Source organism: Gigantopelta aegis, chromosome 4, assembly GCF_016097555.1.
Source record: "Gigantopelta aegis isolate Gae_Host chromosome 4, Gae_host_genome, whole genome shotgun sequence".
NCBI lineage: Eukaryota > Metazoa > Mollusca > Gastropoda > Neomphalida > Peltospiridae > Gigantopelta > Gigantopelta aegis.
Window position 1 is genome coordinate 1,616,855 of NC_054702.1, and position 15,879 is coordinate 1,632,733.

At 34.2% G+C, this 15,879-nt stretch overlaps 1 protein-coding gene across 1 annotated transcript; it reads left to right on the forward strand.

Moving 5' to 3' along the window:
- Positions 1-923: 923 nt before the first annotated feature.
- LOC121372010 (brain-specific homeobox protein homolog) lies at positions 924-8,698 on the forward strand. The gene is made up of 3 exons (XM_041498249.1): positions 924-1,182; positions 5,858-6,042; positions 8,444-8,698. Exons 1-3 carry the CDS (start codon positions 924-926, stop codon positions 8,696-8,698), a joined length of 699 nt encoding a protein of 232 aa, XP_041354183.1.
- The last annotated feature ends 7,181 nt before the right edge of the window (positions 8,699-15,879 follow it).

The following is a 15,879-nucleotide window of genomic DNA, read 5'->3' on the forward strand; positions in this document are numbered from 1 at the left end:
AATTATATTGACTTTTAAAATATATTTGTAATAAATGATTGCTTAAATTTTATCATCTAGAATAGTTATAATATTGTTTTTGTGCTGAAAGGTATTTTGTTCTTTTTCTTTTCTTTTCGTTCTTTCTTTCTTTCTTTCATTCTTTCTTTATTTCTTTTCTTTCTTTCTTTCTTTTTGTTCGTTTTGTCTTTATTAAAATAAGGAAAGTTGTTATATATGTTAAAATGTAATTACATATATAATGATTTCTTTTTTAAGAACAGTTATAAAAGTTTATTATGAATTAGCTGCTTGTATCACTTATTTTAATGAATTTGAAAGACGGCCGTTGTATTTATACTATTTCCATATACGTACCTTGTATGACACCTAATAGCCGATGTGTATTTTTGTACTGGGGTATCGTTAAACATTCATTCATTCATTCATTCATGTTATACGTAGTTGAGCAATTATATAATGTTATACATACATGTATGATTATTTGTTTGTTTGTTTGTTTGTTTCGATGTTGTTGTTGTTGTTGTTGTTGTTTTCACTAAGTATTTTTAAAGATAGATTTTAAAAAATATATTTATTTGTTAGTCTAACATATAGGTTGTTATACTTTACAAAATTCCATCCATCTGTCCATCAATTTAGTTCAATTTATTTTAACAGAATTATAAAATTTTAATACTAAATAAAATAATGTGTTACTCTTTTTGGAACGTTATTCATCCTTACATTCATCCACCCGTTCATTCATCCACTCATCCATCCATCCATCTATCAATCCATCCATTAATCCAAATCATGGATTGATGGATGGCGTTCCAAAAACATAACAAATTATTTTATTTATTTATCCATCCATTGATCTATTCATCCATCCATCTACATATTTCGTTTCATTTGGACAGAATTCCTTATCAACTGACACGATGAATGTTCCTGCGTTTTCGGAGCCTTCCCCCAATCGTTCTACCTCGTTCTTCATAGAAGACATCCTCCTCAACAAACCCAAACAGCTGGCCAGGGACTTCAGCACCGTGTCCACCCTGAGGTCAGCCTTCCCCGAGTACGGATACGCCTGTGTCCCCGGGGCCCCGGCGTTCTACACCCACCCGTTCCTCACCCACGGGGCGAGCTTTATACCGAAACATCATCAGGACCACCCAGCGTTCTTCATTCCAACTGCAAGTGAGTACTTACTAATAGTTTTCGTTCTTCAATTATTGTTCTTCTGTTGGTTTTTCCTTCTTTCTTTTTCTTTTCCTTTCTTAAATTCAATTTTTCATTTATTTTTTTAATTAGTACTTTATATTTTTCCTCTTTAGACATTTTTTTCTTGCTTTTAATGTTAATTATTAAATTTAAAACAATATATACACACACACACACACACACACACACACACACACACACATGCATCTATCTATCTATCTATCTATCTATATATATATATATGTGATGTATGTGTGGGGTGTGGGTGTTGGTGTGGGTGTGGATGTGGGTGTGGGTGTGGGTGGGTGTATGTTTACTATTCACTAGAATTCAATATAAAGTAGAAACAATTTAATGATTTAGCACATTTCAAAGTAGAAATAAAATGAAATATTTAAGTTTGTAACACTGAAAAAAACCCTGTTACTATCTCAGAAGGTATGTCATCTTATTCAATAACCAAGGTCTACAAATAGATACAGTACAAATACAGGCGGGGCTTTGCCTTAAGTGAGTGACCGGCCTAAAGGCTGGTAGGTACAGGGTTCGCAGCCCGGTACCGGCTCAAACTCAGAGCGAGTTCTTAAGGGTTCAATGGGCCACTACACCCTTTCTCTCTCACTAACCACTAACCAACTAACAACTAACCCACTGTCCTGGACAGACAGCACAGACAGCTGAGGTGTGTGCCCAGGACAGAGTGCTTGAACCTTAATTGGATATACACATAAAATAAGTTGAAATAAATGTAAGTGGCTGACATTTTGCTTGTTAGTGAGGGATAAGTACAAACTCGACGTGTGACAGGTAAACCAGGCAGTCGGTGTAATTGCAATCAGAAGGGTGGCTTATCCAACCAGTAATCGGAAATGATCACGGCGGCGAAATGATGATGTTACACGCTACAGTAAACATGGGCGGATCAGTGGGTGTAGCCGTATCGTGATCAATTACTTGGTTTGGCAGGACACGTACCTCGCAGTGCTGTTTTGTAAACCGGAGAACAACTTTAGAATTGTAACTATAGTATGCATTATGTATCCTGAATATTATTTTAAATTGTCCCTAAACTTTTGTATCTTGTATATTTTATATATTATACGTAATTTTTGTTATTGAATATATTATATATTTTTGTTATTGAATATACAGAACTTCTATAAACGCTATCTTTTCAAAACAAATTTAATGATTTCTTTTTTTCTGTTTGTTTTGTTTTGTTGTTGGTTTTTTGTTGTTTTTTTGGGGGGGAGGGGGGGGGGGGGTGGTTGGCGGTTTAACTTTTCTCCTATGTTGTTATTTTTTTGTAAACAGTCCGACGCACTTTACTTTGGCAGCCCGTCTAAATTGCTCAAATCACCCTAAAACCTTGTTGCACGAGCAATCTAATTTATTTTTGGCTTTAATGGGTATTTTTTTTTGTCCAGACATGAGTCGAATGTAGCAGCACCTTTCGGCCTTAGGTCCCTTGACCTAACTTCTAAATTTTATTCCAAATTCCGCCCACCTCAAACTTACCCCCCCCCTCCTTCGGACTTAGTCACTGGTCACTTGCGAAAGTTAGAGATTAAGCCCGTGACAGGCGTGCGTGAAGCTTCAGTCGCATATACGCACGTTAAAACTTTATTCGACCCGATAGCCAAAGTAGCTGAGGTGTTTGTCCGGGGCAACGTGCTTGAACCGTATTTTGATATAATCACACAAATTTGTTTAAAATGAAAGAAAAAATGAAATGAAATAAATTGAAATGAAATGAAATGTTTTTGGCTTAACGTAATGATAAAGATGTATACGTGGTCCATAATAATATTTGCGTACTTATGAACTGGTGGGGAGCATTAAAGTAAATATATAAATATAGGAATCAGCATTAAAGTAAATATATAAATATAGGAATCAGCATTAAAGTAAATATATAAATATAGGAATCAGCATTAAAGTAAATAAATATATAAATATAGGAATCAGCATTAAAGTAAATATATAAATATAGGAATCAGCATTAAAGTAAATATATAAATATAGGAATCAGCATTAAAGTAATATATAAATATAGGAATCAGCATTAAAGTAAATAAATATATAAATATAGGAATCAGCATTAAAGTAAATATATAAATACAGGAATCAGTTTAACGCCAGACACCACTGTTATCTCATTTAAATGGTGACTGCGTGTAATTAATATATGAACAATCTGAATGTAAACTATGTATTAGTCACTAAAACATAAGATTTGTTTATGTATTTATTTATTTATAAATACTTTTTTTTTTAATGTATTTATGCATTTATAATTTAAATTATAAATACATCAGTAAATGAAGGGAAGGTACTTTGTTTAACGAGAATTCCGCAAATGTTGCAGCACGACAGTTTGTAGTGTAACCTAATACACATGTCAGGTTAATTCAAAACATCACCTACAGTGTGGTATAGAAACCCGCTGCCTCCACATAAGCTACTCGTACTAAATAGTAGCAAGGGACCTTTTATATGCACCTCCTCATAAACAGAACGGTACATACCGCGGAGAAGCATTGGTTGGGACGGGAAAAACACAACAGGTCCACCGTGGGGGATCGATCTTATAGTCTCACGACCCAGCACGCCTTACTCAAACGGTGGAGCTGTGCCACGCCCTCTTACATTTAAAGACACAACCCAGTAAACATAGTAGAATGTGCTACCCTGTATATATGAAATATAGTCTCTCTCAACCAACAATAACAATAGCTATACAGAAAGTGAGTTTCGGGGGGGGGGGGGGGGGGGGGGGGTGGGTGGTGGGTCTCATTATCCACAAGTAGCGTATTTACATTGTCGTTTTTTAAAATAACTGCTGATTTAACAATGTGCTGGGGTGTAAATAAACAAACATTCCTTTTTTATTACACCAACTTACATAACTGCTATTCTCTGCTATAAATCCAGCTTTATGTAAATGAACATACCTAACAGTACCAGTATTAAACAATAAACCAGTCAAAGTTCGAAGTGCACCAAACTTTTCATTTCACAGTTAAAGCTACCAGTCCTGTCATTTGTGATAAATATGTTTGTTGTCATAAAATGTGGTTTCATCTGGCCAGTAAATTAATATAACTTAATTTGAAGTGGTCTCTATGTATAAAATACTATTGTGCTTTAAACAAGTGGGGGATCTTATTAAAAATAGGACGACAATTTTTGTACGGAACTAAAGTCTGAAACCAATTATTATTATTATTATTATTAGTAGTAGTAGTAGTAGTAGTAGTAGTAATAAATATTTATTTATTTTTATTATTATTATTAGTTGTTATTATTGTTATTATTATTATTATTATTGTATTATTATTATTATTATTATTATTATTTTGAAAATGGGAGCGGGGGGGGGGGGGGGGGAGCGAGGCGATAGTATTTATATATAGTATTTATCTTCATGGTCTACATGTTGACTGGTCCGGTGCTAGTAGATGTGTTAGCCACATATTACTCTCGTCGCCAAGATGTTATATGAATTTTGGTATACACCTTACATTCTTTTCTTTTCTTTTTACGATTTGACACAAACTTCCTATGTTTTAATTTTAGAACTTAATTTTGTGTTTGTAACAGCCATACCTTTTTATATACATGTACATAATAGTGTTATGATTATTATGTTATTTACATAATAGTGTTATGATTATTTTATTTACATAATAGTGTTATGATTATTATTTTATTTACATAATAGTGTTATGATTATTATTTTATTTACATAACAGTGTTATGATTATTATTTTATATACATAACAGTGTTATGATTATTATTTTATATATATAACAGTGTTATGATTATTATTTTATATATATAACAGTGTTATGATTATTATTTTATATATATAATAGTGTTATGATTATTATTGTTATATACATAATAGTGTTATGATTATTATTTTATATATATAATAGTGTTATGATTATTATTGTTATATATATAACAGTGTTATGATTATTATTGTTATATATATATATATAATAGTGTTATGATTATTATTTTATATACATAATAGTGTTATGATTATTATTGTTATATACATAATAGTGTTATGATTACTATTTTATATACATAATAGTGTTATGATTATTATTGTTATATACATAATAGTGTTATGATTATTATTATTGTTATATACATAATAGTGTTATGATTATTATTTTATATACATAATAGTGTTATGATTATTATTGTTATATACATAATAGTGTTATGATTTTTTTTTTTTTTTTTTTTTTTATTGTACATACATGTAATTTGTATTATTTAACTATGCTGTCTTATAATTCCATAAGGAATGGCTTAATACTTTTATGTTTGTTTTACTGTGTGTGTGTGTGTGTGTGTGTGTGTGTGTGTGTGTGTGTTTGTGTATTGTGTATTGTATTGTGTGCGTATGTATGTATGTGTATTGTGTATGTGTGTATTGTGTATGTGTGCGTGTGTGTGCGTGTGCGTGTATGTGTGTGTGTGTATGTGTATATGTATATGTATATGTGTGCGTGTGTGTGTGTGTGTGTGTGTGTGTGTGTGTGTGTGTGTGTGTGTGTGTTTGCTATACATAAGGTGAGATTTTTTATACAGTATCTGTCTGTATATAACACTGCGCCTGGCATGTTTCAGGTTTGCCGTTGACCCCGCTGTTCCAGCACGACAGTCCGGGAAAACACTGTCGCCGACGTAAAGCGCGGACTGTGTTCAGCGACCAACAGCTGAACGGACTGGAGAAACGGTTCGAGTCGCAGAGATACCTGTCCACACCGGAGAGGATGGAGCTTGCGTCACAACTCAGTCTGTCGGAGACGCAGGTCAGACGACATTTAAAGTTGAAATAGTCGTTTATTTATTTTTCATTTTTAATTCTTAAATATACCTCTTTTTCTTTTCCTTTCTTTTATTATTTTAAAAACAGTTCTTAAATAATAATTTATTATTATTTTAATAGTAGTAGTAGTAGTAGTAGTAGTGGTAGTGGTAGTGGTAGTGGTAGTGGTAGTAGTAGTAGTAGTAGTAGTAGCAGCAGCAGCAGCAGCAGTAATAGTAGTAGCAGCAGCAGCAGTAGTAGTAGTAGTAGTAGTAGTAGTAGTAGTAGTAGTTTAATTTATTTCATTATTTCATTATTTCATTATTTATTTACATTTAATTATATGTATATTTATTTAGTATCAATTTGCTTATTTATTTTATTCCTGGTCCTTCCTTCCTTCATCTAGATATGTTTTATATGTGAAATTCTCTTCAGATGTTGCTATTTGAGGTTAGTGTTTGAGTATAGATAGTTCAACAGGTTGGACACTACATAGGCTTCAAGGGACATTTTACGCCTTGCTGTTATACGGGACACTGTATATCGTGTTTTTAAATTAGCTCTATCTTGTATAATAGTAGAACACTTTTGACGAACACATAAAGCGTGCGCGTATATCATGCTTGTATATTACATTCAAGTATTGTTTTCATCTGTAGGTCACTGCTCTTATTAAGGGCATATATTTATGAAATTGTATTCTTAAAAAAGAAGCCATATTATATAAATGATATTTAAAAGAGAGTTTTTCATTCTATTTAAATAAAACACAACCATTGTTTACCTTAATCGAAATATTCGTAGAAATGTTTTGACTACAATTATACATATTAGGCCTTATCGAGTTATTGAAATTTAGAAGTTTTACGTTTATTCATCTGACAACGAACCTTTTGAAACACCCCCAAGTACCCTTGCTTAACAATCAAACGGCTGTTAACATACGTTATCTTATTCACTTTATCTGCTAAGTACCAATATCAGAAAGGGACGTAAGCCTCTTTGGCGGTGTAAGCCGATAAACTGGCTATTATCGGTGGGCACGTTGAGAAACCGCGCGGTCCAAAGTGTTTAAACGGTATTCTTATTCGTCCACGACTGCCCACTGGAAACCCCAGTTCCTGGACGTTGGACGATAAACTTCCCGCATGGCATATTGTTTTCGTAATAAGTCGTAATAGACGCTGACAGGAATATACAAATATATGTTATGTTCAACATCAAATTTAGGCGGTAATATATTTTCGGTCACGTCACTACTTTTGCGTTTGTGTAAACAGAACTAAATAACATTAACATTTAATTTTCCCCAACTCCTGACTTACGACGGGTGCGCTCAGATTAACAACTAATGAATTCTACGACGAGAATTGAGTTGTACGAGCGCTCAGATTAACAACTAATGAATTCTACGACGAGAATTGAGTTGTACGAGCGCTCAGACTAGCAACTAATGAATTCTACGACGAGAATTGAGTTGTACGAGCGCTCAGACTAGCAACTAATGAATTCTACGACGAGAATTGAGTTGTACGAGCGCTCAGACTAACAACTAATGAATTCTACGACGAGAATTGAGTTGTACGAGCGCTCAGATTAGCAACTGGACAGAAGTCGTGACAGCAGAATGTTGGCCTACTTTGAGCTGGGAGTTGGTAGTCTGATATTAGCATTAGACACCAAAAGCCGTACTTAAAAATGTGAAGTGTTTTCTTAAACAAACTTCATACGCCTTTCCTTTACCGTTCGTGGGAGTTAATTTTTCTACCAATAGATTTCTTAATATTTCAGCTGTCAAGTAAATTCCGCGATATCTAATTATATAAGCTGTGTGTGTATTCTTGTTATTATCAATGTGTTATTGCTAAGTGTCTCGATTATAAAGAAATGTTTTAATATTGCTTTACACCGGGGACAACATCACAATTACATGTTAATTAGGAAAACAGGTGATGAAAAAAAGATGAGTTTTTCCGTGACACTTGTTTCAGAAATGTGTTAATTCTGTCTGAGGTATTTTGACACCAAATCCTCGATTGCCGAGCCGTCCGTGTTACACCGATAAATCTATACGGAGTGAAAGCATCGGGAGCTCTGATTGGTTAAAACAATAATATATTGGCGGTGTAAAATATGCAATTACGATTTTTAAAAATTCTTTAAATCTATTAAATAACATATTATGATACCATGTATAAATGTAGGATGAGAGAGAGAGAGAGAGAGAGAGAGAGAGAGAGAGAGAGAGAGAGAGAGAGAGAGAGAGAGAGAGAGAGAGAGAGCAGACAATGTACATTTTGTCATTAACCGTTTTATGGGCACATTCTGCCACTGATTACATTCTGCAGTACTGGTGTTTTAAAACAAAATAATATAAGTAGTTTGTTTTTTCTTTCCTACAGGTAAAGACCTGGTTTCAGAATCGACGAATGAAACAGAAGAAGTTGCAACGCAAAACGACCGGCGACAGCAACGACGGCGCCTCTCTCGACAAACACAGCTTGTCTGACGACAACGACGACATCTCAGAACGAGGCCACGACGGCCGAGAAACGCCCACGTCGTCTTTGCGACACGACAGCGCATGCTCAGACAACGAGGATACGGAGGAAATCAATGTAGTGGATGCTGACCCACTGACGTCATCGCCAATATGAAGTGAACTAACTGAGCGAGAAGTTAACCGTGATAGTGCGACCAAAACAGTTATCGTCTGCTTCGGTATTCATTTTTGTGAAAGACGTTACAATATTTAAGAAACAGATTCATGAAAAGACAATTGTTGGAAACAAATTTGTGAAAAAAAGATGTTTTAACATTTTTTTCAAAACGCTAACGGAAAGATGTTAAACAGTTTGCAAGAAACACATTCATGAAAAAGACGTCATAAAACTAGCAAAACACAAAGTCATGAAAAAGCTCTTACAGCACATATAAAAGATGATACACTTGCAAGAAACACATTCACGAAAAGGCCTTGTAGCACATATAGAACACTCTCAATATAAAAGTCACGAAAAGGCCTTGTAGCACATATAGAACACTTTCAATATAAAAGTCACGAAAAGGCCTTGTAGCACATATAGAACACTCAATATAAAAGTCACGAAAAGGCCTTGTAGCACATATAGAACACTCTCAATATAAAAGTCACGAAAAGGCCTTGTAGCATATATAGAACACTCTCAATATAAAATTCATGAAAAGGCCGACTCAATACTCGAATGACACAAATTCATTGATTGGTTGATACAAAACTTACAAGAAACATTCACGGAAGGACTTGTTATATCACTCGCAAAATATAAAGTCATGAACAAAATTTTACATCGTTCAAGAATCGCGTTGATTAAATGACATAATTTCAGAACAATAACCTTGAAATGAATGCGTTATATTCATGAAGAACAATACTGTGTGTGTAACTTAATTAATATTCATGAAGTGCAGCGTTTTAGCTTTAATTTTGTGAATATGAATTGAATATATGTGTTCTATTATATAATACAATTGTAATATAAACATGCATATTCATAAGCGACAGAATTCGTGTTATAGCGTTATGGACTGTGGTAAATTTTCACGTGTGTTCTAGTATGTTATAATATAAACATGATTATTTATGAATAACATCTTTTGAGCTGTTGGCTTTGTGAACAGTCGTAGCCACTTTACAATGTGTGTTCATGAAGAATATAGCTGTAGTAGCCATGAGCTTTGACAATACTAAACAAACAGTCCTATCCTATCTTATACCGTTATAGAGAGTGTGTATTGTGATTTAGTTAGTAAAATATGAGTTATCCCATTAACATTAACAGTATTACAGGAACATGGCCACAATAGACTGCGGTATGGATGGGATTTTCTTCATAAAAAGATGTTTGGTCATACTTGTGCTATTAAATGGTATTACCGTTTAATATTACTGGTGTTTGCTAATGTTATTGTCACAGTGCTTATCAATACTACAATATTTTTTTATGATATTGAGATTGTTACTCATTTCTGAACGGAGTACCTGGAGTTCGTGGCAATTGTAACATGATTTCGGCTAGTTTAGCATTTTAAACGACGATACTTAGTCTAAAGTAGTAGGGAGAGGACAGTACAAACATAATCATGGCACAGTAAATCTGAACGACAAAACTGTATTCCGATATCAAACTCGTACCTCAGCACAAGATAGAGTCGAAAGAATGTTAAGCGAAGTTGGGATTGCTTCCATGTTCCACTATCCGCGCCTGAAATTGAACAGATATGTGCATTCTGTTTAGTTTTATTAACAAATTAAAGCTGCGTTGTCATGCATTTATTAAAATACAAATTGACTTTTATTTTGAATCGCATAAAATATTAATAGCTCAGGACCATTAAAACTGTAATTGTCTGTATACTTTACATGAGTAATAAACATTATAAGACGAGGGGAGAGACACCATGTTTAAATTTATACAAAAACCATAACAAACAAACAGAAAGGAAACTGTAACCAACAGAAACAACGGGGATTATCTATTATCAGTGCTTCTCTTTATGTCAGATGTAAGTTTATTGACATAATTGTTTTGATCTTTGTCATAACTGTTCATTGTGGAAGTAAAATATTTATAATTTAGTAACATAATGTGAACATTCCCTCCATGGGCATTTAAAACAATATAACACATGCACATTTACAGTACATACATTGAGGGTATTTCATGTTTTTTGTCAAATGTGATTTATATCTCATCGAGTAAAGTTTGCAATCATACGTCACAAGTCGCACTTGCGCGTGCAAATTATATGTGACACCTGTAGCATTTAATTTGCACTCCCCAAGAATATGCACTCCCCAGTCATTATTATACGTATAATTTGCACTCCCCCAGTTATACGTATAATACGCACTCCCCTTGAATTATTTGCACTCCCCTAGTTATTATTATACATATAATGTGAACTCTCCACTACTATGTTTGAATACTTCAACGAATACAATCCACATTCATTATTAATCCCCTATCGGACCAACCGGAAAGGTCATCTATATATAGGTTTCATCTCGGTTCATCTGTCTGTCCGTCTGGAGTCTGTCCGTCCGTCTGTCCCACATAAAGTTTTGTGGATAGGTTTTTTCCACAATGCTTCGAGATATTGAGCTGAAATCTGGTATATAATTTTATCATATACCATAAGAGATCAAGTTTGACTTTCATGACGATGTAACCATTTTGACCGAATTATGGTCCTTGAGCATACGAAAATTTGTTTTCCAGACTCCCTCTCCCCCTCAGTGCCTAAACATACTGACTTTCTTGACGATTTACTTTACATGTAGCTTTATCATATACTATTACATATCAAGTTTGAACGTAGAGTAGATTATATGTATATTATACGTATAATTATGAATGGGGAGTGTGGTTTATACGTATAATATTGAATGGGGAGTGTGGATTATACGTATAATATTGAATGGGGAGTGTGGATTATACGTATAATATTGAATGGGGAGTGTGGATTATACGTATAATAATGAACGGGTAGTGCGAATTATAATAATTTATAGTAATTTAAACTAAATTAATTTAGTGCTATAGAATATAAATCTAATAATGAATGTAGAGCTTTGCAATGCTATCTCCACATAATTATTGTCATATTAATGGGAAGTAAGGGAAGCAAGGAATGGGTGAAGAGATTCTGGGATCCAGGAATGTTTTGGCCTCCTTGGATCCGCCCCTGATTCATATATCCATCTAGCTTCGCCACTGATATTTATATCAACTTTTATAAAATGCACTGACCATACAATCATCAAAAAACGCTAAAAAAAATATAATTATGTGAATGTTTAGAACATTATTATAATCTATGTGTAATATAAACTGGGGGAGTGCATATTACTCAGAAGGAGTGCATATTATACATATAATATAGACTGGGGGAGTGCATATTACATGTATAATACGCACTGGGGAGTGCTTATTCTACGTATAATCTTGACTGGGGAGTGCAAATCCAGGGCAGTGCAAATTATATGTGACACCGGCTTTCTTACAGTGAAGATAAAAAAAATGTACAGTAACAATAACATAGTTTAGTGAAATCGTGTAATTTTCACTTTAAAATGTGTTATCGTCACTGAGTGACTGATAACACCTTTATTTCACTGATATTTTACGGTACACGTATTTCACTAAATGTTATATAATAAATTATTTATATTCTCTATTTCTGGGGATGTTAATAATCTGTTGCACGGCAGGCGCCTGTGCAGCAATGTTGGCAGGGAAGGTGCAGACTTTGGCACTTTGGCGAGTGACGTTTATAGGGCGTGGGGATGGGGGTCTATCTCTGTGATAGAGCTCGTCTGAGGTGCGATTGATCGCAGGATCGATCGGAAAATGCATTGCAAAATATCTTGAGCGGGAAGGGGGGTCGACCCCTAAAACCCTACCCCGTGCAACACGTGCCTGGCACGGCTTGGTTTTCAATCCAGAGCTTGGTTTAATGGTTTAGAGAAAGCTAGCTATAGAGCCACAAAAAAGTTCTTTCTCGCCAGCTAACCATTAACTTAGCCGCAGAGGTGTGTGTGTGTGTGTCCAGATGAGCGTACTTAAATAAACATGAATGAAGAAAGGAAAAGACTATTTGTTTCACGACACTTCAACACGTTTTATTATTCGGCTATTGGGTTCTACATACGGCTATTTGTGTTTGTCATATGACTGTGTCGAAATTTGGTCGAGATAAACACAGAAATAGAATAGAACACAATAGATGTTTAACGACCCCAGCACGAAATACATCGACTATTGGGTGTCAAACTATGATAAATACATCGGCTATTGGGTGTCAAACTATGATAAATACATCGGCTATTGGGTGTCAAACTATGATAAATACATCAGCTATTTGGGTGTCAAACTATGGTAAATACATCGGCTATTGGGTGTCAAACTATGATAAATACATCGGCTATTGGGTGTCAAACTATGATAAATTCAAAAAAAATAATATGATGATAAACATCAATATGAAAAATTCAAAAGTTAAATTAAAACACAGTGTAAAGAACAGTGCGAAAAATACAAATATCATAGATAGGTAATTAAAATTTAGAATAAAAGTCGGTATCACGTTGAAATTGTAATATACGTTCTGGATGATATCGAAAGGATTCTATAAAATTTCTTTGACCAAATATATCTTTTCTAGTTTCCTTGAGAACACAGAAATAGAGGAAACCTGTTACCGTCACATAGATTGCTTTTACCGCAAAGGATCGTTTGCATGCTCTTTCTCATAGGCAGTACAGTACATGCCACGACTTTTGAAGTATCAGTCGTCGGGCCCTAGTTGGAACGGGATAAAATCTGAATCCTCAGAGGACGATCGATTCTGCGACCCATCGCACCTCAGACGAGCTCCACCACAGAGCTAGACAAACACCCCTACTCCCATACCACCCCCATACCACCCCCTTACCAACCCCATATCACCCCCATACCACTCCCATACTAACCCCATTCCCCTGAGAATGAATTACCAAGTCTAATGAACATAATAGTTACACAATCTTAGTGAAAATTTGTTGTTGTTGTTTTTTTTTTTTTTTTTTTTTTTTTAATTACATTCCATGTGCAATTGTGTTACGTATATTTTTATCATCCAACTAATTTATTATATATAATTATGATTATATGTAAATTACATGTTGTTTATTTGTATTGTTATTAAACTATAATTTAAACATTGACATTGTTTAGTTTTTATTTCATTTGTTGAGATATATAGAGGCGTGTAATTATTATTATCATTTCATTTTTAAAACAATATTCAAAAACATTTTTTTAAATTATTATTTTTAAATTATTTTATTTTAATTTATTTTATTTATCTCGTTTTATTATATTATATTATATATTTTCATTTTATTTCATGTTTTGTTTTGTTTCGAATAACTTATAAATATATATATATATATATATATATATATATATATATATATATATATATATATATATATATATATATATATATATATACACACACACACACACACACACACACACACCAATAAAGAAAACCTAGAAGCTCAATTGCTTACACCTGAAACAGATGTAAATATGTATATGTATGTATACACACACACACACACACACACACACACACACACACACACATATTTATTTATTTATGTATTTATCTAATTCTTTAATTAATTTATTTATCTAACTGCTTAATTGCTGTTTAATTTTCAGAAGCTCAGGGAAGTTATTTTTATTTATTTCTCACATGCTTCTTTGAAAAGCTAACACAACTAGACATATTAAATATTCAACAATTACATTTAATATGTTTATGAGTTAAGTATTATGAATAGTTCACCATAACCGTATTTTGTCCTTGTCAGTCTATTTACGTGTTTGTATCAATTTGATGTGAAGACACGTCAATCTCGGGTGCAACAGCTGATATCACCATTGGCTGGGCAGGGACTAATCCAATGGTACTTAAATTCTCGTGTATCACATAGATTTGGTTATGGTAAGGCTAGGATCAGACTATCAGCTGTCACTACGGAGTTGGCCAACTCGACGGTTGCGTTGTAATTTCCCAAACTCCTGACTTACAACGTGTGCTCTCAGATTAACAACTGGTCGGTCGTAGGAGTTGTATACGACTAGAATCGAGTTGTAAGAGTGCTCAGACTAGCAGTCGGACAGTCGTTAGAAGTTGATAGATTGGCGAGTTGGCCAACTCCGTCGTGACAGTTGATAATTAGACTCTAGCACTAGATTTTACCTTGGTTAATAAAATGAAAACTCTCGCTATTTTTATGGACCAGCATTGCTATTACGTCTTCTCTAATGATCATTTATCGCCGGTCCGACTTTAATCTAAAATAATATTGGGCTTTTAAAAGGGAGTCTTCTTTTCAGCGCTGATCTTCCTGCAGGGTATAAACTTTATGGCCGCCATATCGAGGCGGGTACAATTAACCGAGCTGGATTACGCGAAATGAAGCACAACAGCTTCACGGATCAATCAGCGGTTGTTACACAGAAACTACCGGCTAATGGTAACGAGATAATTGCCCCGCACAAAAGTCTCTGGTCTTTGGCTCTGTGTTTTCCACCCAGTCTTATTGACGGACAATCGCCGCTACTCGTTACTTACGGAAGAATAGAAGCAAACGGTCTTTACATATGAGGAATTATAACACAAAGGGAAAAGTCGGGTATAATGAGTTACTGTCAGAATTTGTAACCTCGTTATGTAGTTGAACTCATGCTTCGCTTGGCATTCGCGCAAGCTGGAAGAAAAATAGCTTTTGTTTGCCATTGTTCGACAAGAAAGCCCCCTTACGTTTTGGTCTGGCCATTACATAGATTGTAGCTAATGTCGCGAGAGGCCTGGATAAAATTTTACTTTACCTGTATTATGTAGTAAGCATATGTAATAAGTTTGCAGACTTCTATGGTGTGTTTGTTCACTTGTTAATATAGAGTATTTAAACCGAGAATAACGGTCTGAGAGAATAAATCCCACAACCTTTGTAACTTTTGATCTGTCTCAAGAGCTGGATTAATTTTCGTGTCAGATTTGTTATACGTCAAAATATGAGGAACGATGTTTAATACTGGAGCTACCACAGGGAGACCGACAGACCGACAGACATACGGAAACAGAGACAAAAACATACAGAGATACACACATTAATTCATTTTTATCATCATCATCATTATTATTATCACCATCATCATCATCATCATCATCATCATTAATTATTAATAATGGTACTGCTACGCAAAAATAAAGTTAGTGAAACAAGATTTAGTATGTA

What these genes read in the sequence shown, in the direction of transcription:
- LOC121372010 (XM_041498249.1), top strand. Translation starts at nt 924, where the DNA reads ATGAATGTTCCTGCGTTTTCGGAGCCTTCCCCCAATCGTTCTACCTCG. An exon ending in GTTCTTCATTCCAACTGCAA is followed by an intron (nt 1,183 to 5,857) that starts GTGAGTACTTAC and finishes GGCATGTTTCAG; the next exon opens with GTTTGCCGTTGACCCCGCTG. An exon ending in TCAGTCTGTCGGAGACGCAG is followed by an intron (nt 6,043 to 8,443) that starts GTCAGACGACAT and finishes TCTTTCCTACAG; the next exon opens with GTAAAGACCTGGTTTCAGAA.